Here is a 25,600-nt window from a genome sequence, read left to right on the forward strand (position 1 = left end):
CGGGAAGATAACTCTCGCTGAAGGTCATTGAAATCTAATGAAAACAGACGTGTAAATCATCGTGTTTCTTGCTGAAATACTGTAAGTTACACCACACTGGTTTTTCTTTACTTGAAAAACATAGTGACAGCTGTCCAATTGTAACCGAAGAGACTAGTTGTTCATTGTGTACTTACAACAGACCGAGGATCAGGTAAATCAGGTAAAGGTTTGCATGCTTAGGGATATCATAATAAGGGTACGTTGTAACGCAGCATAAACGAGAAGACAGGTAGGCCTAATACAGGTAATAGCCTCGTCTGTCAATAAACCTATATATTATAAGTATATTGACACTGATGAGGCTAGTACCTGTGGCCTAACTGTACTTTAGGTCACAGGTCTACCCCTGGCCAAGATTGATTCGTTCAATGGCTGATGATTACAGTACTAGTAGACCTGGGGCCTGTTCGTTTATGCGGAACAGACGGTTTGACCGTTTATAAATGTAACAATTTCGGGTATAAATCCGGCGGACCTGCAAATGTGTATGCAGGCCTTGCAAGGCTTTCTCAAGGCTTGCCTGAAAGCAGCATCACATTACTAGGTCCGACCTTATTTAATAAACGAACAACAGTGGTCCGATCGGTTTGACCGTTTAAACGAAAACGGCCCTGTATCGATTGGGGTTTAGCCATTAGAGCCACTACCATCAGCAAATGTGTCCGAATCTCAGTGAGATTGGGATTAAGGATACTGTCCCGCTGTAGTTAAAACAGAAAAGAACACTTGAACTTATACTGTGAATTTCGGGACAGTTAAATTTGCATTTACTTGATTACAGGAACAGGAACCTTCCACTCATTTTATTTTGGATGTAACAGTAGGCCTAGTTGATAAAGACCAAAATAACTACTGCTGATCGTATAGCTCAGTAGAACAGAGGTCCAGGGTTTGAGCCCCGGTGTCAGGTCATTTCGGTAACAAGACGAAAGTCGTTTCAGGACTTGTTTCGTGACATGTCAAAATTTGTTTCGAGATTTTCATTTTTTTCTTCTGTAGATACCATTGTCTTTTTTCTTCAAACATATTTTAATGTCAAATAAACTTGAACAATGGATTGGGTAAAAGTTATTACAACTTATCATAGCCTTCTCCCATCATACATTTACCATTACATGATTTTAATAAAACATGAAGTTAATATATATATAACTTTCACATAGACACAAATACAAACATAAGAACATCGTTTAAAACATATTGCTGAAAATGATGAATTAATTTACATGTCTAAAACATATTCTACAATGAATTGTGGGTGTCATTTTTACCGAAAGTCGATCTAAACCCCTAAAACATGTAAAATTACTCTGAGCACCTTAGTTTTGGTCCAAATATAGCTGTAACAAATTCTCAGGTCCCTGTGTATATGATCATTGAGGGTGTCATTTTTACCGAAACTCTATCTAAACCCCTAAAACATGTAAAATTACTCTGAGCACCTTAGTTATGGTCCAAATATAGCTGTAAAAAATTATCAGGTCCCTGTGGTTAGAATCAATGTTAACTCATTCGTCTCTTAATTAATGTCAGTAATGGACACTAGAGTGAATTGAAAACATATTATTACAATATCAAACAAGGAACCTATCAATAAGGGAAGAATTTGAATGTTGAATTTCATAAGTTCCTCTAGATCTGTATTTAATTATGAGATTAGTTTCACCAGGTAACAACACACTGTCAACCGGGTAAATGTTGGCAGGTATCCCATCAAGCACTAGCAATCTGGTAACACTAATTATAATGATCCCAAGCACGGGTAGATCGTGACACAGGTCAAAGACTAAAACCATACTTGTGAATTTACAGAACTTTATATGAGTGAAAATTTTATATGTCCCAAACGACTTGATTAAGCCCCTGAAATATCTTGTGTCATGTCGTGAAACGTCTTCGGGACTCCCGAAACGACTTGTTACCGAAATGACTAGCATTCCAAGCCCTGTAGCATTGTTCTTCTTCCTGGTATGAGTTGTAATCAGATGTAGTGCACATCTCAACACGATATGACACTACATGTGTAGCTTCCAATTAACACAGTGATCAGGTGGCTTAGCGCATCGGGCAAACGTCTTTCACCAAGATGGTTGATATCTGATTTCCTGATCGGACATACACAGATGTATACACAGATACACAGATACACAGATTTATTCTGACTGTAGGAAATTGTACAATTTCCTTTGCTGTCAGCTCAATTATAAAAGTCATGAAAAGGTATAGGGTCACCTGGCTTACCAAGTGCATAGGTTTTCTCCAGGTCACTACTCCAGTTTCCTCCCACATTAAGACCTCCATCATCATGTTGCATGCTCTGATCCAAAAAGAGTGAATTAAGTTAACATCTTTTTTCACAAATGTTGAAATAAAAAAAATAAAAAATCTTGAGTTAAAATAGAGTAAAATCAGACCTAAATCTCAAGGTTAAAACAATTTATACACTGGGGAAGGCTTTCTCACACAGGGATATCCCACGTAATATGTATCTGTACCCAATGATAGATATATTTTTCTTTTTGGCCAGTCTGTCTGGCATCTTTCGGCAACATTTTACAAAAATTTTACTCAGTGTCTGTGATGTATTCAACTGTAGCGGAACTTGACTGGGTCGATTGTCGGCGACCAGATAGCTCAATTGGTAGAGCACCCGTCTAGAGTTTGGAGGGTCCTGGGTTCGAACCCTGGTCTGGCTGTGCATGTTTCCTCTCTTGTTACACAACCACCTGCATGAATATGCAAAATTGACAATATGCATTTACGCATTATAAATTTTCTGTTTTGTCGTTGTATATATTGTTTTGATGTTGTCAGAAGAGGCCGTATTTATTTGAGACCCCAGACAGGAAACTTGTAAACTGTAGGGAAATTTAATACTTTTTAAACTATAAGGTGAGAGAAAAATCAATTACTTGTAACGGAGCAAGATCGGGATATCTCTGTCTATATTTTTCTTTTACAAATGGTGTCTGTGGCCCTCCCTGTGTGGAGACCGGAAGTTAGAACCTGAGTTGTTGTGGTGTTCTAGGGAGAACACATTTAAAAATGGGGGAGAAGTGTGGCAGATTTTAATTGTACATAGATCACGGTCACCTTCTAGCTTCGCTCTAGAGGGAATGTCCATTTAGCTCAAATGAAAGAGCAGCTGGCTTGGAAGCCGGGGGGTCGCTGGTTTGATCCACAATGGAAGCACATTGCTCTCTTTTCTGTTACAAATTTATTCAAGCTATTCTCATGCAGGTAAGATATTTCCAATTCATTAAAAGCCACATTTTTTGGTTGAGGTATGGGGATCCTAAGTTTAAGAGGCATCCACCATTTACAATTTTGATTCACAAGAGAGGTGCATGTGGGCTTGCACTTTCAATAAAAGTAAAAAAAAATGTTATTTTGGACTATTCTAATATCTGAGAAGTTGTTCCAAAAGAAATATTGCAAATGGTATAATCTAAATGTAAAGTAGAGTAAGTAAAAGTGACAGGATAGAAAAGTGTGTCGTGTAAAACCTACTTCCTTTGGACTCTGAAGACAATCATACCTGTTGCCAGGACCTACATGAGTGTAATTTAGATTTTAACATGCACATGTCCTTGAGTCTATCCATCCCTCAAACTACTGGTAAAAATTTAAGGTAAGATGTACTAATGTAAAAGATGTGCATTGATTAGGTTGCCTTACAAGCGTCAGCTGTAGGGAATTTCCCTTTAGCTCAGTGGTAGAGCATGGGGCTGGAGAGCCAAGGGTCGCAGGTTCGAGCCCCGGTGACGGCACTATCTTTATCACTATTCCTCGTCCTATTACACTTACACAACATTACAATTAACGATCAAACTACTATCACAATGTTTGTTATGATGACCAGAAAGAAATACCTATACATTGTCATTGATTGATTGTTTTTTTCTTTCCACAGAATAAAACTTGTCTGCTATTAAAGACATATAATGCCTACTGATGAGATGGGTACACTGGATGGATCAGTAAGAGTTGTCTCCCCTCTACGACAGACAGTGGACGCTAGCATTGACTTTGTTGGAGGTGTCAATGGTAATATATGGTTGTGGAAACGTTTTTATCAATAAAGTTACTTTGTGAATAAGATAATTGAAAAAAAAATGATTTTGGGGGGGAAAAGCTTAATTAAATAGGTGAAAGCTTAATGAACACCAAAAAAAGGGCAGAAAGTTTTCACATTCAGGGCTTAGAAAGGTTTCAATAAATAGCAATCTTTTGAATTTACCCATATATTCCCATGCATTGTATTTACTAATTGGAATCAAGTTGACATCAGACTGCAGGATAAAATGTGATATTCACTGTAAAGGATTTCATCTACCTTACAGATTAGGAATTGGAGATCATATAAAATTGAGATATACTTTACATCAAGTTTTTTTTTATAAAAATCTGTCATTGAGTCTGAAATGCTGCAAATTTCTTTATATTTTGTCAATTTCCTAAAGGTCTCAAATTAAACTATATCACAACTTTTCAAAATACGTTTAGCCCTATAGCCCAAAAAGGCAAGTCCAGGACACAAAATCATACTTTTCTGAAATACCTGCTATGTAAAATGCTTATACAGTGTACCTCTTGTCAAAATGATCAATCACCTGCATGTTATACTTACAGGTGGAATAGCCAATGTGGTAGTAGGTCAGTCCCTGGACACAGTCAAGGTGAAGATGCAGACATTCCCTAGCCTGTATAAAAATGCATTGGATTGTTTCATGAAAACTTACAGACAGGACGGTATAAGAGGACTATACGCTGGCACATTGCCAGCCATGACAGCCAACATAGCTGAGAACTCGGTCCTCTTCATGTTCTATGGTCTCTGTCAAAAGGTGGTGATGAACATTTGTGGGAAACAAAGTGTGGCCGACTTACATCCAGTGGAGAATGCTATATCGGGGAGTGGAGCGGCTTTCTTCTGTTCCTTCACACTCTGTCCGACAGAGCTCATCAAGTGCCGTCTACAGGCCATGAGAGAAATGGCGACACAGGGAAAATTGGAGGGAGGCATGGACAAACTGAAAATGTGTGTAAAAGTGCTTGTACCGTTAGTGAGTGTTGTACTGTGAAACCTGTCCGAAGAAGCTACTTTGATCACTCCTTTTACAAGATAGTTATTATTCTGTTTTGGTCCTTTCCCCCCAGTATATGTTATTTGAAACGAAACAGATCAGCATGGAGGGCCAGAATTTGGTCCCAAAAAACAGCTTCAAACAAAGTTACACTTTCAGAAGTAGAATGATTTACAATATCGTAATATAATTTCCCCATAACTGAAGCTTTAAAGTATATTGCATGGTCTGTTTAGTCATAATGCTTTCTTATGAAAAAGCATGTACATTGTCAGATTTGATCCGAGACACCATGTTGTTATACCCTGCTTAACGTTCAGCATTTAGGGGAATGGCAACAACTGGTTCACCCGTTATCAGTATATAATGTGACCGAGCTGAATGCTGTGCTTGGTGCCTTCGGCATGGTATTTCAGTGAGATAGCACTTTAAAGTCGGCGTCAGATCTGCGGTATCACAAGGAGGCAAGCACACCAACATACTCTGTCTCCTGCATACACTACACACATACTGTTAATAGGACATTTAATAAAGTTAAACCAAACCAAACAAATCAAAAAGGGAAAATCTTGGTGATGTCAAAAGAGGTATCACAGTCATGTGGGAAAAGTATGACTTTGAATAATACCCATAGTTAAGTGTATAATCACCAAGAGTTAAGTATCTTATTTACTAGTTGTGAAAGATAACTGGAATACCCTATTTAGGAATGGAAACCAGAAACATGTGCAATCATGATTAGTAAATTAGACAATTGTTCCTTCGGCTTATGCTAGCTGAGGTGGGTTTTTTTTCAATATTTGTGATATCCTTCATATATTATATTTTGTTTTTATGTAATGTAAGTGTTCTGTTTTTCTGTGTCATTATAAATGAATGGATTGTTCTGGAAGTTTGACAATCTGAAACTGTCTACACTGTTGGGGTTACTTCCTTGCCCCATGTAGACAATACTATGTGATATACCAATAATTATACATAGGATTGGATAAAAAGCAAAATTTTTACCTTTTAGAAGAAAACACTTGTTTTTGTAGTTTCGACCATATGTTAATGACAGAGTTGGTCAATCAACATGTGTTCTATGACTGTGTGTTGCTTTACTTACTACAAATAGACCAAGTAAGTGTTATACCAACAAAACCAGCCAAAATAGTTGTTTGAAAGTTACCAAATGTTTTTTACCAGAATTATGATATTTTTAAAAAACATATGTCTATGTTTTGCTTCTCTTGGTAGAGGACCCTGGGGGCTAACGAAAGACATCCTGCGCCAAGAAGGAATCCAGGGCATGTTCAAGGGCCTCACCAGTACCATGGCCAGGGAGGTGCCCGGCTACTTCTTCTTCTTTGGAGGCTATGAAATCTCACGACACTACCTCACACCTCCTGGCAAAACAAAAGATGAGATTGGTTTGTATATTCATATTACACCTTGTCAACAACATTGAGAAACAGAAAATTGCTCATAGAAATGTCCGTGCAGTTTATATGAAAGGATATAACATTTTGATATTTTCCATCAGTGTGAAGCATGCATGAAAAAATATCCATTTCATACCTTGTTTACCTTATTCATCTTACACCTTGTCAACAACATTGAGAAACAGAAAATTGCTCATAGAAATGTCCGTGCAGTTTATATGAAAGGATATAACATTTTGATATTTTCCATCCGTGTGAAGCATGGATGAAAAAATATCCATTTCATACCTTGTTTACCTTATTATACTGATAAAGTCAGTTTTTAAGCCATGCAATTAAAGGTCGTGTATTTTAAGCTGTGATAATACAATATGTTGTATGACCCCAGTGGACAGAACTATTTTTTGACTGGACCTTGTTGGTGGGTTATCCACTGATCAAATCCACAAACTGAAAGCAGAATTGGCGATAAACATTTTAGCACAATTTTAATGTTTTTGTAACGTGGCTTCATTATTCCATCATTGACATCTTTTTACGTGATGTTATTGTGAAGTTCCTTTTTTTTTGGGAAATGCATTGGACATAGGTACTGGGAAATAGGTACTGGGAAATGCTGAGTAAGGTTTTACAGAATATACAATCTGCCTATAAAGAACAATTTTATATCCACATATGTAGGTAACAGAACAAGCCTTACGCAGTCTGAGACATCAGATGAACACATATGTGAGGATTGCAAATTTATTTATAAAATCACGATTAGGATTCAATACCCGACTTAATCAGGAGTCATGTTGTCTTACTTTGACTGTTGACATTAAACCATGACCACATGATCAGAACAAAATAAATAATAATGAAATTTAAAAAAATCAAGTGACATTGTTCTCAAGACAGTAATGAAGACACTTATGACATGTGGGTTTCAAGACATCCACACCATGTTCAGTATTTTTCTAAAACCATGCTAGAGTTCAGATTACACTTACAGTTAACCATAGATTTGTCTTGTGGCTGTAGGTGTGTGGCGGACAGTGGTGTCTGGAGGTATAGGAGGTGTTTGTCTGTGGGTTACCATCTTCCCTACAGACGTGGTTAAGTCAAGAATCCAAGTAGAGAGCACAGTGGGCACCAAGGCCCCCGCCTTTTTTAAAACTCTCACACACATAGGAAGGACAGAAGGTATGTGTTACCCCTCCTTTTATAAACTCTCACACATAGGAAGGACAGAAGGTATGTGTTACCCCTCCTTTTATAAAACTCTCACACACATAGGAAGGACAGAAGGTATGTGTTACCCCTTCTTTTATAAACTCTCACAAACATAAGAAGGACAGAAGGTATGTGTTACCCCTCCTTTTATAAACTCTCACACACATAGGAAGGACAGAAGGTATGTGTTACCCCTCCTTTTATAAAACTCTCACACACATAGGAAGGACAGAAGGTGTGTGTTACCCCTCCTTTTATAAACTCTCACAAACATAAGAAGGACAGAAGGTATGTGTTACCCCTCCTTTTATAAACTCTCACACACATAGGAAGGACAGAAGGTATGTGTTACCCCTCCTTTTATAAACTCTCACACACATAGGAAGGACAGAAGGTATGTGTTACCCCTCCTTTTATAAACTCTCACACATAGGAAGGACAGAAGGTATGTGTTACCCCTCCTTTTATAAACTCTCACACACATAGGAAGGACAGAAGGTATGTGTTACCCCTCCTTTTATAAACTCTCACACATAGGAAGGACAGAAGGTATGTGTTACCCCTCCTTTTATAAACTCTCACACACATAGGAAGGACAGAAGGTATGTGTTACCCCTCCTTTTATAAACTCTCACACATAGGAAGGACAGAAGGTATGTGTTACCCCTCCTTTTATAAACTCTCACACACATAGGAAGGACAGAAGGTATGTGTTACCCCTCCTTTTATAAACTCTCACACATAGGAAGGACAGAAGGTATGTGTTACCCCTCCTTTTATAAACTCTCACACACATAGGAAGGACAGAAGGTATGTGTTACCCCTCCTTTTATAAACTCTCACACATAGGAAGGACAGAAGGTATGTGTTACCCCTCCTTTTATAAACTCTCACACACATAGGAAGGACAGAAGGTATGTGTTACCCCTCCTTTTATAAACTCTCACACATAGGAAGGACAGAAGGTATGTGTTACCCCTCCTTTTATAAACTCTCACACACATAGGAAGGACAGAAGGTATGTGTTACCCCTCCTTTTATAAACTCTCACACATAGGAAGGACAGAAGGTATGTGTTACCCCTCCTTTTATAAACTCTCACACACATAGGAAGGACAGAAGGTATGTGTTACCCCTCCTTTTATAAACTCTCACACATAGGAAGGACAGAAGGTATGTGTTACCCCTCCTTTTATAAACTCTCACACACATAGGAAGGACAGAAGGTATGTGTTACCCCTCCTTTTATAAACTCTCACACATAGGAAGGACAGAAGGTATGTGTTACCCCTCCTTTTATAAACTCTCACACACATAGGAAGGACAGAAGGTATGTGTTACCCCTCCTTTTATAAACTCTCACACATAGGAAGGACAGAAGGTATGTGTTACCCCTCCTTTTATAAACTCTCACACACATAGGAAGGACAGAAGGTATGTGTTACCCCTCCTTTTATAAACTCTCACACATAGGAAGGACAGAAGGTATGTGTTACCCCTCCTTTTATAAACTCTCACACACATAGGAAGGACAGAAGGTATGTGTTACCCCTCCTTTTATAAACTCTCACACATAGGAAGGACAGAAGGTATGTGTTACCCCTCCTTTTATAAACTCTCACACACATAGGAAGGACAGAAGGTATGTGTTACCCCTCCTTTTATAAACTCTCACACATAGGAAGGACAGAAGGTATGTGTTACCCCTCCTTTTATAAACTCTCACACACATAGGAAGGACAGAAGGTATGTGTTACCCCTCCTTTTATAAACTCTCACACATAGGAAGGACAGAAGGTATGTGTTACCCCTCCTTTTATAAACTCTCACACACATAGGAAGGACAGAAGGTATGTGTTACCCCTCCTTTTATAAACTCTCACACATAGGAAGGACAGAAGGTATGTGTTACCCCTCCTTTTATAAACTCTCACACACATAGGAAGGACAGAAGGTATGTGTTACCCCTCCTTTTATAAACTCTCACACATAGGAAGGACAGAAGGTATGTGTTACCCCTCCTTTTATAAACTCTCACACACATAGGAAGGACAGAAGGTATGTGTTACCCCTCCTTTTATAAACTCTCACACATAGGAAGGACAGAAGGTATGTGTTACCCCTCCTTTTATAAACTCTCACACACATAGGAAGGACAGAAGGTATGTGTTACCCCTCCTTTTATAAACTCTCACACATAGGAAGGACAGAAGGTATGTGTTACCCCTCCTTTTATAAACTCTCACACACATAGGAAGGACAGAAGGTATGTGTTACCCCTCCTTTTATAAACTCTCACACATAGGAAGGACAGAAGGTATGTGTTACCCCTCCTTTTATAAACTCTCACACACATAGGAAGGACAGAAGGTATGTGTTACCCCTCCTTTTATAAACTCTCACACATAGGAAGGACAGAAGGTATGTGTTACCCCTCCTTTTATAAACTCTCACACACATAGGAAGGACAGAAGGTATGTGTTACCCCTCCTTTTATAAACTCTCACACATAGGAAGGACAGAAGGTATGTGTTACCCCTCCTTTTATAAACTCTCACACACATAGGAAGGACAGAAGGTATGTGTTACCCCTCCTTTTATAAACTCTCACACATAGGAAGGACAGAAGGTATGTGTTACCCCTCCTTTTATAAACTCTCACACACATAGGAAGGACAGAAGGTATGTGTTACCCCTCCTTTTATAAACTCTCACACATAGGAAGGACAGAAGGTATGTGTTACCCCTCCTTTTATAAACTCTCACACACATAGGAAGGACAGAAGGTATGTGTTACCCCTCCTTTTATAAACTCTCACACATAGGAAGGACAGAAGGTATGTGTTACCCCTCCTTTTATAAACTCTCACACACATAGGAAGGACAGAAGGTATGTGTTACCCCTCCTTTTATAAACTCTCACACATAGGAAGGACAGAAGGTATGTGTTACCCCTCCTTTTATAAACTCTCACACACATAGGAAGGACAGAAGGTATGTGTTACCCCTCCTTTTATAAACTCTCACACATAGGAAGGACAGAAGGTATGTGTTACCCCTCCTTTTATAAACTCTCACACACATAGGAAGGACAGAAGGTATGTGTTACCCCTCCTTTTATAAACTCTCACACATAGGAAGGACAGAAGGTATGTGTTACCCCTCCTTTTATAAACTCTCACACACATAGGAAGGACAGAAGGTATGTGTTACCCCTCCTTTTATAAACTCTCACACATAGGAAGGACAGAAGGTATGTGTTACCCCTCCTTTTATAAACTCTCACACACATAGGAAGGACAGAAGGTATGTGTTACCCCTCCTTTTATAAACTCTCACACATAGGAAGGACAGAAGGTATGTGTTACCCCTCCTTTTATAAACTCTCACACACATAGGAAGGACAGAAGGTATGTGTTACCCCTCCTTTTATAAACTCTCACACATAGGAAGGACAGAAGGTATGTGTTACCCCTCCTTTTATAAACTCTCACACACATAGGAAGGACAGAAGGTATGTGTTACCCCTCCTTTTATAAACTCTCACACATAGGAAGGACAGAAGGTATGTGTTACCCCTCCTTTTATAAACTCTCACACACATAGGAAGGACAGAAGGTATGTGTTACCCCTCCTTTTATAAACTCTCACACATAGGAAGGACAGAAGGTATGTGTTACCCCTCCTTTTATAAACTCTCACACACATAGGAAGGACAGAAGGTATGTGTTACCCCTCCTTTTATAAACTCTCACACATAGGAAGGACAGAAGGTATGTGTTACCCCTCCTTTTATAAACTCTCACACACATAGGAAGGACAGAAGGTATGTGTTACCCCTCCTTTTATAAACTCTCACACATAGGAAGGACAGAAGGTATGTGTTACCCCTCCTTTTATAAACTCTCACACACATAGGAAGGACAGAAGGTATGTGTTACCCCTCCTTTTATAAACTCTCACACATAGGAAGGACAGAAGGTATGTGTTACCCCTCCTTTTATAAACTCTCACACACATAGGAAGGACAGAAGGTATGTGTTACCCCTCCTTTTATAAACTCTCACACATAGGAAGGACAGAAGGTATGTGTTACCCCTCCTTTTATAAACTCTCACACACATAGGAAGGACAGAAGGTATGTGTTACCCCTCCTTTTATAAACTCTCACACATAGGAAGGACAGAAGGTATGTGTTACCCCTCCTTTTATAAACTCTCACACACATAGGAAGGACAGAAGGTATGTGTTACCCCTCCTTTTATAAACTCTCACACATAGGAAGGACAGAAGGTATGTGTTACCCCTCCTTTTATAAACTCTCACACACATAGGAAGGACAGAAGGTATGTGTTACCCCTCCTTTTATAAACTCTCACACATAGGAAGGACAGAAGGTATGTGTTACCCCTCCTTTTATAAACTCTCACACACATAGGAAGGACAGAAGGTATGTGTTACCCCTCCTTTTATAAACTCTCACACATAGGAAGGACAGAAGGTATGTGTTACCCCTCCTTTTATAAACTCTCACACACATAGGAAGGACAGAAGGTATGTGTTACCCCTCCTTTTATAAACTCTCACACATAGGAAGGACAGAAGGTATGTGTTACCCCTCCTTTTATAAACTCTCACACACATAGGAAGGACAGAAGGTATGTGTTACCCCTCCTTTTATAAACTCTCACACATAGGAAGGACAGAAGGTATGTGTTACCCCTCCTTTTATAAACTCTCACACACATAGGAAGGACAGAAGGTATGTGTTACCCCTCCTTTTATAAACTCTCACACATAGGAAGGACAGAAGGTATGTGTTACCCCTCCTTTTATAAACTCTCACACACATAGGAAGGACAGAAGGTATGTGTTACCCCTCCTTTTATAAACTCTCACACATAGGAAGGACAGAAGGTATGTGTTACCCCTCCTTTTATAAACTCTCACACACATAGGAAGGACAGAAGGTATGTGTTACCCCTCCTTTTATAAACTCTCACACATAGGAAGGACAGAAGGTATGTGTTACCCCTCCTTTTATAAACTCTCACACACATAGGAAGGACAGAAGGTATGTGTTACCCCTCCTTTTATAAACTCTCACACATAGGAAGGACAGAAGGTATGTGTTACCCCTCCTTTTATAAACTCTCACACACATAGGAAGGACAGAAGGTATGTGTTACCCCTCCTTTTATAAACTCTCACACATAGGAAGGACAGAAGGTATGTGTTACCCCTCCTTTTATAAACTCTCACACACATAGGAAGGACAGAAGGTATGTGTTACCCCTCCTTTTATAAACTCTCACACATAGGAAGGACAGAAGGTATGTGTTACCCCTCCTTTTATAAACTCTCACACACATAGGAAGGACAGAAGGTATGTGTTACCCCTCCTTTTATAAACTCTCACACATAGGAAGGACAGAAGGTATGTGTTACCCCTCCTTTTATAAACTCTCACACACATAGGAAGGACAGAAGGTATGTGTTACCCCTCCTTTTATAAACTCTCACACATAGGAAGGACAGAAGGTATGTGTTACCCCTCCTTTTATAAACTCTCACACACATAGGAAGGACAGAAGGTATGTGTTACCCCTCCTTTTATAAACTCTCACACATAGGAAGGACAGAAGGTATGTGTTACCCCTCCTTTTATAAACTCTCACACACATAGGAAGGACAGAAGGTATGTGTTACCCCTCCTTTTATAAACTCTCACACATAGGAAGGACAGAAGGTATGTGTTACCCCTCCTTTTATAAACTCTCACACACATAGGAAGGACAGAAGGTATGTGTTACCCCTCCTTTTATAAACTCTCACACATAGGAAGGACAGAAGGTATGTGTTACCCCTCCTTTTATAAACTCTCACACACATAGGAAGGACAGAAGGTATGTGTTACCCCTCCTTTTATAAACTCTCACACATAGGAAGGACAGAAGGTATGTGTTACCCCTCCTTTTATAAACTCTCACACACATAGGAAGGACAGAAGGTATGTGTTACCCCTCCTTTTATAAACTCTCACACATAGGAAGGACAGAAGGTATGTGTTACCCCTCCTTTTATAAACTCTCACACACATAGGAAGGACAGAAGGTATGTGTTACCCCTCCTTTTATAAACTCTCACACATAGGAAGGACAGAAGGTATGTGTTACCCCTCCTTTTATAAACTCTCACACACATAGGAAGGACAGAAGGTATGTGTTACCCCTCCTTTTATAAACTCTCACACATAGGAAGGACAGAAGGTATGTGTTACCCCTCCTTTTATAAACTCTCACACACATAGGAAGGACAGAAGGTATGTGTTACCCCTCCTTTTATAAACTCTCACACATAGGAAGGACAGAAGGTATGTGTTACCCCTCCTTTTATAAACTCTCACACACATAGGAAGGACAGAAGGTATGTGTTACCCCTCCTTTTATAAACTCTCACACATAGGAAGGACAGAAGGTATGTGTTACCCCTCCTTTTATAAACTCTCACACACATAGGAAGGACAGAAGGTATGTGTTACCCCTCCTTTTATAAACTCTCACACATAGGAAGGACAGAAGGTATGTGTTACCCCTCCTTTTATAAACTCTCACACACATAGGAAGGACAGAAGGTATGTGTTACCCCTCCTTTTATAAACTCTCACACATAGGAAGGACAGAAGGTATGTGTTACCCCTCCTTTTATAAACTCTCACACACATAGGAAGGACAGAAGGTATGTGTTACCCCTCCTTTTATAAACTCTCACACATAGGAAGGACAGAAGGTATGTGTTACCCCTCCTTTTATAAACTCTCACACACATAGGAAGGACAGAAGGTATGTGTTACCCCTCCTTTTATAAACTCTCACACATAGGAAGGACAGAAGGTATGTGTTACCCCTCCTTTTATAAACTCTCACACACATAGGAAGGACAGAAGGTATGTGTTACCCCTCCTTTTATAAACTCTCACACATAGGAAGGACAGAAGGTATGTGTTACCCCTCCTTTTATAAACTCTCACACACATAGGAAGGACAGAAGGTATGTGTTACCCCTCCTTTTATAAACTCTCACACATAGGAAGGACAGAAGGTATGTGTTACCCCTCCTTTTATAAACTCTCACACACATAGGAAGGACAGAAGGTATGTGTTACCCCTCCTTTTATAAACTCTCACACATAGGAAGGACAGAAGGTATGTGTTACCCCTCCTTTTATAAACTCTCACACACATAGGAAGGACAGAAGGTATGTGTTACCCCTCCTTTTATAAACTCTCACACATAGGAAGGACAGAAGGTATGTGTTACCCCTCCTTTTATAAACTCTCACACACATAGGAAGGACAGAAGGTATGTGTTACCCCTCCTTTTATAAACTCTCACACATAGGAAGGACAGAAGGTATGTGTTACCCCTCCTTTTATAAACTCTCACACACATAGGAAGGACAGAAGGTATGTGTTACCCCTCCTTTTATAAACTCTCACACATAGGAAGGACAGAAGGTATGTGTTACCCCTCCTTTTATAAACTCTCACACACATAGGAAGGACAGAAGGTATGTGTTACCCCTCCTTTTATAAACTCTCACACATAGGAAGGACAGAAGGTATGTGTTACCCCTCCTTTTATAAGATGTGCACACACATAGGAAGGACAGAAGGTATGTGTTAGTCCTCCTTTTATAAAACTTGCACACACATAGGAAGGGCAGAAGGTATGTGTTAGTCCTCCTTTTATAAAACTCTCACACACATAGGAAGGACAGAAAGTATGTGTTACCCCTCCTTTTATAAAACACTCACACACATAAGAAGGACAGAAGGTATGTGTTATTATGAGAGCTTTCGACGCAAACAGAATTTTATCCATGTTCCTGCTCCTACATGATATTAGTCTTACTTGATATCATTTCACACATTTTATATTAAAGATTTGATATAAAGTTGTCAAATAAGTATTTAAAAATCGGTCAAAAATCCAGCATTGGCCATGTATTAAAATTCCCCTCTTAAGTTGCAAAAGTGTTCTAAATTTCATTCAATCACTATTAAACGTTAGTGATTATCTCTGTTGTCCTTGAATTTGTTTTGATATATTTTACAATTTTGTAGTGTACCAGCATTCGCTTGTGTGCCTGTTTGAAATCAGGATTTTATTTTCTGATATTCTTTAATACAATAACAGTCTTGGTAAATTTTATATTGGTTTTTAATTATACCAGGTATCAGAGCTTTATATAATGGACTAGGACCTACTGTGGTAAGGACATTCCCCTCTACTGGTGCCCTGTTTCTTACCTACGAGACGACAAAGAGAGTTCTCACAGATTTTGCTGACAGAAATATATGAAAGATCTGTTGAATTTGTTTTTCACATGATTTTTGAAGATTTTGAACTTTTGCCATGTACTTTCAAACAGGATTTTGCTTGCACCATGCTTCATTCAGGCATCAAAGTATTTCGATCTTTTTTTAATAGTATAAAGAAAAGCTGGTAAAAGTTCAGCTTGTTAAAGAATAGCTTGTTAAAGTAAAGTACATTGTATCTGGACCATGTAAAGCTCACTAAAGTACAGCTGGTCAAAATGTCCGGTTATAGTATTATTGGTAAAGTGTAGCTGGTTAAAGTAACTAGTTACAGGATAGTTTGTTAACACAAAACTGGTAAAGTTGACCTAGTTGCAATATCTTATAAAAGCAATACTCGGAACGAAATAACAGCTTGTTAAAGTATAGCTGGTTAAAATATCTGGTAAAAGTATAACTGGTTAAAGTATAGTTTGTTGAAGTATATTAAAGTATAACTGATAAAGTATAGCTGGTAAAGTATAACTGGTAAAGTATAGCTGGTTAAAATATAGTTTGTTGAAGTATATTAAAGTATAACTGATAAAGTATAGCTGGTAAAGTATAACTGGTAAAGTATAGCTGGTTAATATATAGTTTGTTGAAGTATATTAAAGTATAGCTGGTAAAGTATAGCTGAGCTGGTAAATATAGCTGAACTGGTAAAGTATAGCTGGTTAAAATATCTGGTAAAGTATAGCTGGTTAAAATATCTGGTAAAGTATTTTTGTTGAAGTATATTAAAGTATGACTGGTTAAAGTATAACTAGTTCAAGTAACTAGTTACAGTTGTTAGTATATAGATGGTTATGTTAACCTAGTTGTAATATTGGTTAAACTATAACTGATTTAGTGAAGCTGGCTGAATATAATTGGTAAAAAAAGCTGGTTAAAGTAAATCTGGTAAAGTATAGCTGGTTATTTTTGCTAATGGTAAATTCATGAATACAACATGATTGAGATCGTTTATAATAAAATACTACTCCGAAGCTAGTTTTAAACAACACTGTATTCACTGGTAATTTTTCACATTAACACGAAAAATGAAACTGCTTTAAAACGAAACAGTAAACAGTAAAAGTCTTTCAAAATGAAAACCCTTTAAATGTTGATTAATGATGTACAAAATGGGCTTTTCCATGATTAATTTAACGGAAGAGTTGATGGCATTTTATTCAAAAATGCATGGTTGATGGAGTGATTTAAATAAAGACACTAATTACAGTTTTTTAGATCACTACTGACACTTGATATACAGCCCCCACTCTCTTTAATACAATTAGTTCTGGATCAGCTCATGGTCTCTAAACTCATATTTGTGCCAAATGTTTTTATATATGAGATTAGAAATATGAACTTGTCCTTTTGTTCATGTGTCCAAATTAAATAGAGATATGGTTTGAAGGTTTGATATTATAGAAACTTGGTATACAGTGTATATCAGATATGTTAAATTTGTGTTTGTCACATTCCTTCAGTGATAACTTGATGTGGCTGTGATTGCTGTCTATCATGTAGTATTGAACAATTTTTCACACTGTATATAGAGCGAGGATATTGACCTGTCGCCCATGTGTCGGTGTGTCAACATTTTCATGAATGAAAATATTCTGCATATTAACATTTTCCCTTTTTGTTTTTTCACATTTTTGTGACATCAGGATGTTTTTAATGTTTGCTTGGTATGCCAGGTCTGATTCTGGTGCATCTAATTGTGCTTGGAGACATTTAAGAAGCATGATCTGGCTTTGAAGTATTATATATATGCATACTACAGGAAACATAATACATACTCTTATTTTTTACCACTCAACATACTCTTATAAAGACAGTAACTTTTAATCTGAAAGATATATTTCACCTAGTGACAATACATGTATGACTTTTATAAAGTTGATACAGCCTAAACCTCACTGCTACAAAATGTGATAAATAGAGAATATTGAATGGTTGCTCACCATATCCCAGAGACATCACAGGGACATTGTTCACACCAGTACTTTGATAGACTCATTTCATACCTGGCTTACTTTACACAGGTAGAACCTGTGTGAAATATTCACAGTTGTGTTACATTTGATTTATAGAAAAAAAACGACATGCCTTGTGGGGCTAGAAAAAAACGCCAAAATCACATTTTCAGCAATCTTCATTACTCAAAAGATACATTTTGGGTTAACCTTACAATAAACCTATTTCTGCCCACAACGTGCAAACATGTTTTTGCTGATAAATACAATATCTCGCAGGCATTTTAACATGCAAATGAGGCAATGTACTAACTTGAGATTACATTAACAAAAAACAAAAATGATATGAGCTAAGCAAAACAATGTTCATGTGAGCAAAATTATGAAATTTGAAATAAGTGCCAAATAAAAGATCGAATACGGGTGATTGAGAACACAGGTTCCCATATGATTATTGTGTCCCAAGGAATAATAAAAATACGATTCTCATAAGCCAACACGACAGTAAGCTATATTGCATTACCAATTAATAACATTAATTTAAGTGTTAAATCAATACTCTTAACTGCACGTATCTGGGCAGCAAAGCAGGCTACTTTTCATTATATCATTCATTAATGGTCAACTATGTTCATTAGATAGGAGAGAAAAAAACAGAACAAAGGATGAAAAGTATTTTGCATTACCTTATTGAACGCTTGCACTGTTTTTACACATGAATGCAATCACCGTCTTTTAGTAACTTTAGTTTCCGATTATCCTCATTCCACTCGTCAGTCATATTGTTATTGTAAAATGGTATACAACTATAAAATGGCAGGCAGTAGCAAACTGTCTGGTAAAATACCACCAATTTGTTTACTTGAGCAATTCCAATGCCTGCTCAGGGAAGCTCATATCAACTTTTGTGATTTTGGAGGTAAGCAAATTGTAAGACTCAAGAGCAGAAGTTAGCACTTTCAGTACGGGTTGAATACTTGCTCCGCTTGTTGAAAGCAGTTAGATATTTTTGAATTCTTGAATAGTACACTGTAATATGGCTGTGTACCTAAGTCTACCCAGCTTGACAATCGGTACCTTGAGGGTAGTCGACCCAGCTTGACAATCAGTACCTTTAGGGTAGTCCTGCAAAAGACTAGCATCCTTCCTTGAGGGAGTCTTATATTTTTCATTACCTCTTTTCATTAATAATCGGTTAAGTTCGAGCTTTACTTTGCTTACATGTAACTCATGGAATTGACAATGTAAAAAAGAGTGATGTTCTTGTATGTAGGCCGGAAGCCAGTCAAGGGTTGCTGTTATACACATAAAACCATATGTATGTACTGAAAAATATTTAAGCAGGTTTTCGTTGGGTTTTTCGTCATATACATGGTTTGATATGCGTTATACCAAGAAGGTTTTGTTAAAACATTTATTAAAGGGTTTTTTTACAAATGTTTTATCTTTTACAACATGTTATATGTATGTAATATACAAGCAAAATTATATTTTGTAGATGTGTTTTGTGGTTTTGCAATATAATTATTTTTCAAAAGTGTTATCATAAATGTTTGACATGTGACCATGTTTTTACAGATAGGTTCCAGTCTTTTCGTTTTTGTTCCCCAAGATAATCAGGTAATCTCTGATCCCAAACATAATCCTACCATCTTGGCTCCAAAGAGATAATTCAGTATTGTTCTTGGTAAATAATCTAGCTTCTTAGTTTCAAGTTTTATAATCCAGCCAGTTGTTCATGGATAAAACAACCATCTTTGTGGTTTGTAGATAACACTTTTATTTCCAGCAAAAGGTACATGATTGTGAGATGGCTGAACTAGATGGATATTTATATGTAGAAAAAGAAAAATATTTTTCCTAACAACTGGCTCAATAACGAAACAATGGGATTAAAGTGGCTGATTTAACGAGGATCAGCTGTATCGGAACTTGCTGATAGCTGTAACCTTGCTACCCCTGTTGGAAATCACAAGGTTTATGTATATCAATTGGTACAGAATACTACATTTGTTTAATTTATAACATATTAAGGTGAAAATTATGAACACAATCAGCGGTGTTCACTTTTTGTCACAGGGTTTTTAAGAAAGGTATATTAACCCACTGTTTAGATTGTAGTCTTAAATTTCTCTTGTCGTATGTGCTAAACTTGTTATACAAAGTCAGTAGTGATCTGTTTGACACGTTTATATGATTAAACTTATATTGTATGTTACAGATGTACGACCACATCACACCCACTCAAAATGTGTTTTCAAATAGATAGGTGATATCATTATCAAGAATCTCATTTAACTTATAAGTAGCACTTAAAACTAACTTTTACCAAAGATTGTGTATATAATCAAGAGATATTTCAGATAAGTGATATAGAGAGAGAAAAAGACTCATGTTAAACAGTATTCAGTAGTTTATATCAATTAATATATATCGTTGCGTATAGAATAGTGAGACATTTTGACAGCGGTAGAGCCTTAATGTTTTAAAAGTATTGATAAATTGGAGGTAAAGTAATATGTTTACCGCGTCATGGTGTCTTTCGTCTGTCTGTCAATATTTTCTTCTGTAAAGAGTGGTATAGAAAAGGAGTGCTTTTTATATATGATGTAATTAAAGAAGATGGTTCTTTTTATAATTTTGTAGAATTTCAACATAGATATGATATAAGGTCCAATTTTTTAACTTTTCATAGTATAATTAGTGCTATAAAACAGTTTATAAATAGTAAACAAGAAATCTTTGCTTTAGAAAAGAGTATTTGTTTACCTAATATACCTTTAAATCTTAATATTATATTAAGGAGGACTAAAGGGGCACAGGATATTTATGCTGTTTTATGCCGAAATGATACAAAACCCACGTCACAAAGGAAATGGTCTACGGTTTTTAACATTCAGGACAAATTATGGATAAAGATTTATGCATGTCCTTTTAAAACTACTGAAAGTACTAAATTAAGATGGCTTCAATACCGAATTAACCATAGAATCTTAACTACAAACACACTCCTACAAAAAATGGGAATAAAACAAAATTCAACTTGTACTTTTTGTAAAAGATTTCCAGAAACAATTGAACATCTATTTTGGGATTGTGGTAAAGTATGTGAAATTTTGAGAGAACTAAAACAATTGCTTGCAACCAGTAATATTGATTTGAATTTTGACAAACAGGAATTTATATTTGGACAATTCAGTTCAAAGGATGCTGATTTGATAGTGGATAATCTTATCCTATTATTGATTAAACAATACATTTTTAAAATGAAATGCCTAGAAATAGAACTCAATATAACAAGTTTAAAGAATCACATTCTTTTTGAACTTAAATCTCATAAGATATTGATAATTAAGCATAAAAACTGCAAAAATAATATAGTCTTGCTTAATAAAGTAGAAAAATGGCTTCTCTTATAAAATAATGTGAACAATTATCATTATACTATAAAGAAAAGTTTGCAATCCCCCCCCCCTGTGAGTGTGTATGTGTATATGTGTACTATGTGTACAGTATATAATTAGTCTCTTGTAAAGAGGTGTCCGTTGTGAAGGGAATTGTAATCAATGTAATGTATGCTTGTTGCTTTGTGTGTAAATGTGTTGTTTATAAAAAAGAAAAACTGAATAAAAAAAATAAAAAAAAATATTTTCTTCTAAAGGTCAGAATCTTAAAAAAATTACTGATCTCTCGATTAAACCAGATTCGCTGGGTCAAGGGGATGAATCGTAAGTACAAAGTGGAGAATTTATAAGAGAGAAATTAGTTTATGTTAAAAATGAAAGTTGGTTTGTGATTATTGTCCATGTGTTATGGCCGAACTTGGACAACACATTACTTACATGTGATTTATCTCGCATTGTACAAAGTACGACTGTGGCCTGGAGCTGTGTCTGCTAAGACTGACTAGATTTTTATTGATTTTTATAACACCTAGTAATTGTTACAATACATCCATGATTAATCTAATTTTAAATCAGTAGTGATCATATTCATGCAATATGATACCGTATCAGTCTAAGATGGTCGACTCAACTTCTGTTTAACTTCTGACGAAAGACATATTTACTTTTGTGTAGTCAAAATAAACAGTTTCTATAATATTTGCATATCAAATTGTATCCAGGTTTTTATTAAAAGATACATGTTTACAATGTTTAACGGACACAGTCAACCAGTTTAATCGGAATAGATAAGTTGGTTATCCTATTAATTTCATTTTGTTTTCCTTTGTTAGAAAATGCAAAGCTCCTTAGGTACTGTTATTTTTCATGGATAACGGAAAGTATATATTCGTCAGGCGCATTTGCTACAAATATCTTTTTATATAAAAAATAAAAAAAAACATTAATGTGTTTCTTAGAATCTTTTTCGGACAAATAATTTCTTATGTGATAAAGCAATAGAGATATTCAAGGTTGTTTTTGTCTGATCAGAAAAAAACTGGTGGTAAATGTACATGTAGTTGAATACATCATAGTGTTGCTTTGTGCCTGAAAGCTACTGAAACTTCATTCTGTTTTGTTGTGTGATCTTCATGTTGAATGTGCCTGTCATACATACTATGTATATGTTTGGCATGCTCCATTTGATTATTTCATCAAAGAATGTTCATATTTTATAATAAATTCAAGAACAAATTATTGGCTTTCTGTTATCCTTAACTATATATGTTTAATATAATAGATGAAGTGTTGGAGAGATTTATTCCTAGTGAATATCAATGATCTGCGGTGCTGCCTTGACGATTTGCCAACAATAGTGTAACAGTACCAGTAAAACCACTGTTTACATTGTAGTTGTTTTTCCCGGCAAATTCATCCATGTAGACATGAAGGATGGGTGGGGGTGGTATGTTCTAGATATGAATCAGATCCTTAGTGTATTAAAACGCTTCAGGCCTAACGGTAAACCTAGTTCTTCAGTAAAGAGCGCTTAATGAACAAAACAGTCATCGTGCTTGGTATAATGTTAACAGAAATTGAAGAAACGTACGTTTGGATGTTATTGCCTTTTCTTCGGGTTTTATATTACGTTCCCATAGGTTGGTAATCTCTCGTTCATTAGTACATATGTATGATTGGTATAGCTTTGAACACACGTTTACAAGGGTCTGTTCTTCACTTAAACAAAACAGGCATGCTTATATGCTCGTTACCGTGTGAAGAGAAAGGGGTCTTTAAGGTCGACTTAAGTTCTTTCTAGATAGTCTACTTCTTGGTCGGTGGCAATTGTTTTATTATGACCTCATATGTGAAGGACGATGTCTCCTTATTATGTGAAAATACATATGTGTGTGCTAATACATTTCGATGTTTGCAAAGTATCAATATTGCACGAAGACATGATTAAGTAGAAAAGGTAAAGGTATATAAATGTCTACATAATTATATATACGAGGGAGTTGTTTAACGGATGTACTGGTCATTTCAATGAACACATGTGACACCTTATAGAGATTAAGGCAACACACGGTGCTTCTGTATGACAGATTCCTTTAAATGAGTCATAGTGCATATTGTTGCATACAAACAAGAGGCTAGGCGCCCAACTAAATATACAAAAGTGTATTAGTCACAAGATGGTGTGCTTCGTTAGCTGTCCAGGCCCGCTCTCCCTCCGCACAACCAATCCAACCCTATTCATGCTTTCCGGCCCACCTACGTCCAATTTTGTACATGCCACTAATGTTGCCGGCTTTGGTTCGTGACTGCCCTGGTCAGCCGATAGACAAGTTCCTGACTACCTAGTTCAGTCGATTGACGAGTTCGTGACTACCCTGGTCAGCCGATTGACAAACATTCATGATGATGCTTGATTGTACAAGGTTTGATACTTAGATATTAGAAGGTCTAAAGATAAATACATTCATATATTTATATATTCATTTATTTCAGCGTTTCGTTACACATATGGAGTGTTAGTTTGAGAATCTCCTCTGGAAATAATGATTTTACAGTAATTGGTTAATCAATATACATATTTCTTCTTCAGTATCACTTTTAGATATCACAAAGGAAACATTGGTCATATGTAGTTAAATTATGCTTGCAGCAATAATTACCCATCATTTTTAGTGAAACAATTTGATTTTTATTTGAAACTACTAATCTAGAAAACCAATCAGTCATTCACTTCCAGAAGCTGCTTTCATTTCCACTAGAAATGATCGCATGGTAACATGCCATTAAACAATAAAGATCTTTGTAGAATGAATCATTAGTGACAAAACAGAAATAGGACAAGGACATTTATGTCTATAGGTCGTGTACAGATAAATTAAGCTCCATTAAATCGCAATATGGCTACGGGACCCGGTTGTAGACAACCTTAGTAATTGCGCTTGACGAGTCTGTAACTGTAAAAGCTATTTTAGAGAGAAAAACAGTTACATATATTTCCGTTTCTTGTTTTCAGATGATAATGTTGATTCCATTTGCCTGTAAAAGTTCTGTGTCCTAGTTTATTTTAAAAAGCCTCGTGTTGTATTGTCGCTAAAGTTACCTGGCATTCAACCGCCGGACCAAGAAACATAGGAGTGAGTATGCACTGAAATTGTATATTGTTTTATTATTTTATTGTAGCTTTAAATGACTGATATTTCGTTTTGGCTTGTTAAGAGGACGCCAATCAATGTCATGTGTTTTAACAATGACCGTTGGTCTCTGGGACAGCAGCGTAATGACACACCGACACCGGTTAAAAGGTTTAGAACAATGGCGTAAGATGACTCTTTAAGTAGTATTGGATATTGGCAAATGTGACAAGGGGGAAAATTGACACAAAAGTAAGCTTTCTACATGTTAGGAGGCACGGTAGTCTAGTGGTAGGACGCCGGGCTCGTGACCGAGGGGTAGCGGGTCCGCCTCACGGCACGGCATTGTGTTGTTTCTTTGAGCAAGATACTTTACTACGCTTATTCCAGTCTACTCGGCTGTAAATGAGTACGTGGTTGGGCAGAGCTAGAAATGTTGAATGCTAGCTGTGAGCGCCGAAATGGCAGCACCGGCTGTATTCTCCCAATGGAGTTGAAAAAGGTATTTGCTGGTTGCAAAGGCCCTATCTCACGGATAATGATTTGTGAACCGCTTTGAGATGACCTACGAACTAATCTTTGATAGAGCGATATAAAAGGGCCTCGAATTATATTAATTATTATTATTAACATGCTGCCAAACCTAAACCAAAAGGCTTTATATCTTAATTGTGAATATGACAATCCTCACGGTAATGGTGGACATCTGATGTTGCATTGTCTGTATTTACCTGTTTAAAGTATTGCCGTTAATATGGCCTCTAGAGAATATAACTACTGCTAAAGCACTTTTTCTGTCAGAGGACAATATTTTACTTTTGGATATCATTAACCGGTGAATTTTATACAGATTGCTGAATACCAATATAAAGCGAAAACATTGACACATTTTGGTGTTTTTGTAATCTCTCCAAGTTTGATATTGAAAACAAAAATCGAGTGGGTTTCAAGATTGTGATCAGATTAC

At 36.9% G+C, this 25,600-nt stretch overlaps 1 protein-coding gene across 3 annotated transcripts; it reads left to right on the forward strand.

The window, feature by feature from the left end:
- Nucleotides 1-19: 19 nt before the first annotated feature.
- Nucleotides 20-18,742, forward strand: LOC110440420 (mitochondrial ornithine transporter 1-like). 3 transcript variants are annotated; one of them, XM_021483486.1, is made up of 6 exons: nt 20-202; nt 3,956-4,089; nt 4,675-5,083; nt 6,369-6,541; nt 7,577-7,738; nt 16,005-18,742. In XM_021483486.1, exons 2-6 carry the CDS (start codon nt 3,987-3,989, stop codon nt 16,130-16,132), a joined length of 975 nt encoding a protein of 324 aa, XP_021339161.1. In that variant the 5' UTR covers nt 20-202; nt 3,956-3,986; the 3' UTR covers nt 16,133-18,742. The 3 variants fall into 3 exon arrangements, with proteins under 3 accessions (XP_021339161.1, XP_021339162.1, XP_021339164.1); XM_021483487.1 differs by having other exon boundaries at nt 20-193; XM_021483489.1 differs by having other exon boundaries at nt 20-81.
- The last annotated feature ends 6,858 nt before the right edge of the window (nt 18,743-25,600 follow it).

Source organism: Mizuhopecten yessoensis, unplaced genomic scaffold (assembly GCF_002113885.1).
Source record: "Mizuhopecten yessoensis strain PY_sf001 unplaced genomic scaffold, ASM211388v2 scaffold11181, whole genome shotgun sequence".
Classification (NCBI taxonomy): Eukaryota; Metazoa; Mollusca; class Bivalvia; order Pectinida; family Pectinidae; genus Mizuhopecten; species Mizuhopecten yessoensis.

Bases quoted from the DNA above. Each gene is read 5' to 3' on its own strand.
- LOC110440420 (XM_021483486.1), top strand. From the start codon at position 3,987: ATGCCTACTGATGAGATGGGTACACTGGATGGATCAGTAAGAGTTGTC. The intron at 4,090-4,674 runs GTAATATATGGT...TTATACTTACAG, and splicing joins CTTTGTTGGAGGTGTCAATG to GTGGAATAGCCAATGTGGTA. The intron at 5,084-6,368 runs GTGTGTAAAAGT...TTCTCTTGGTAG, and splicing joins GGCATGGACAAACTGAAAAT to AGGACCCTGGGGGCTAACGA.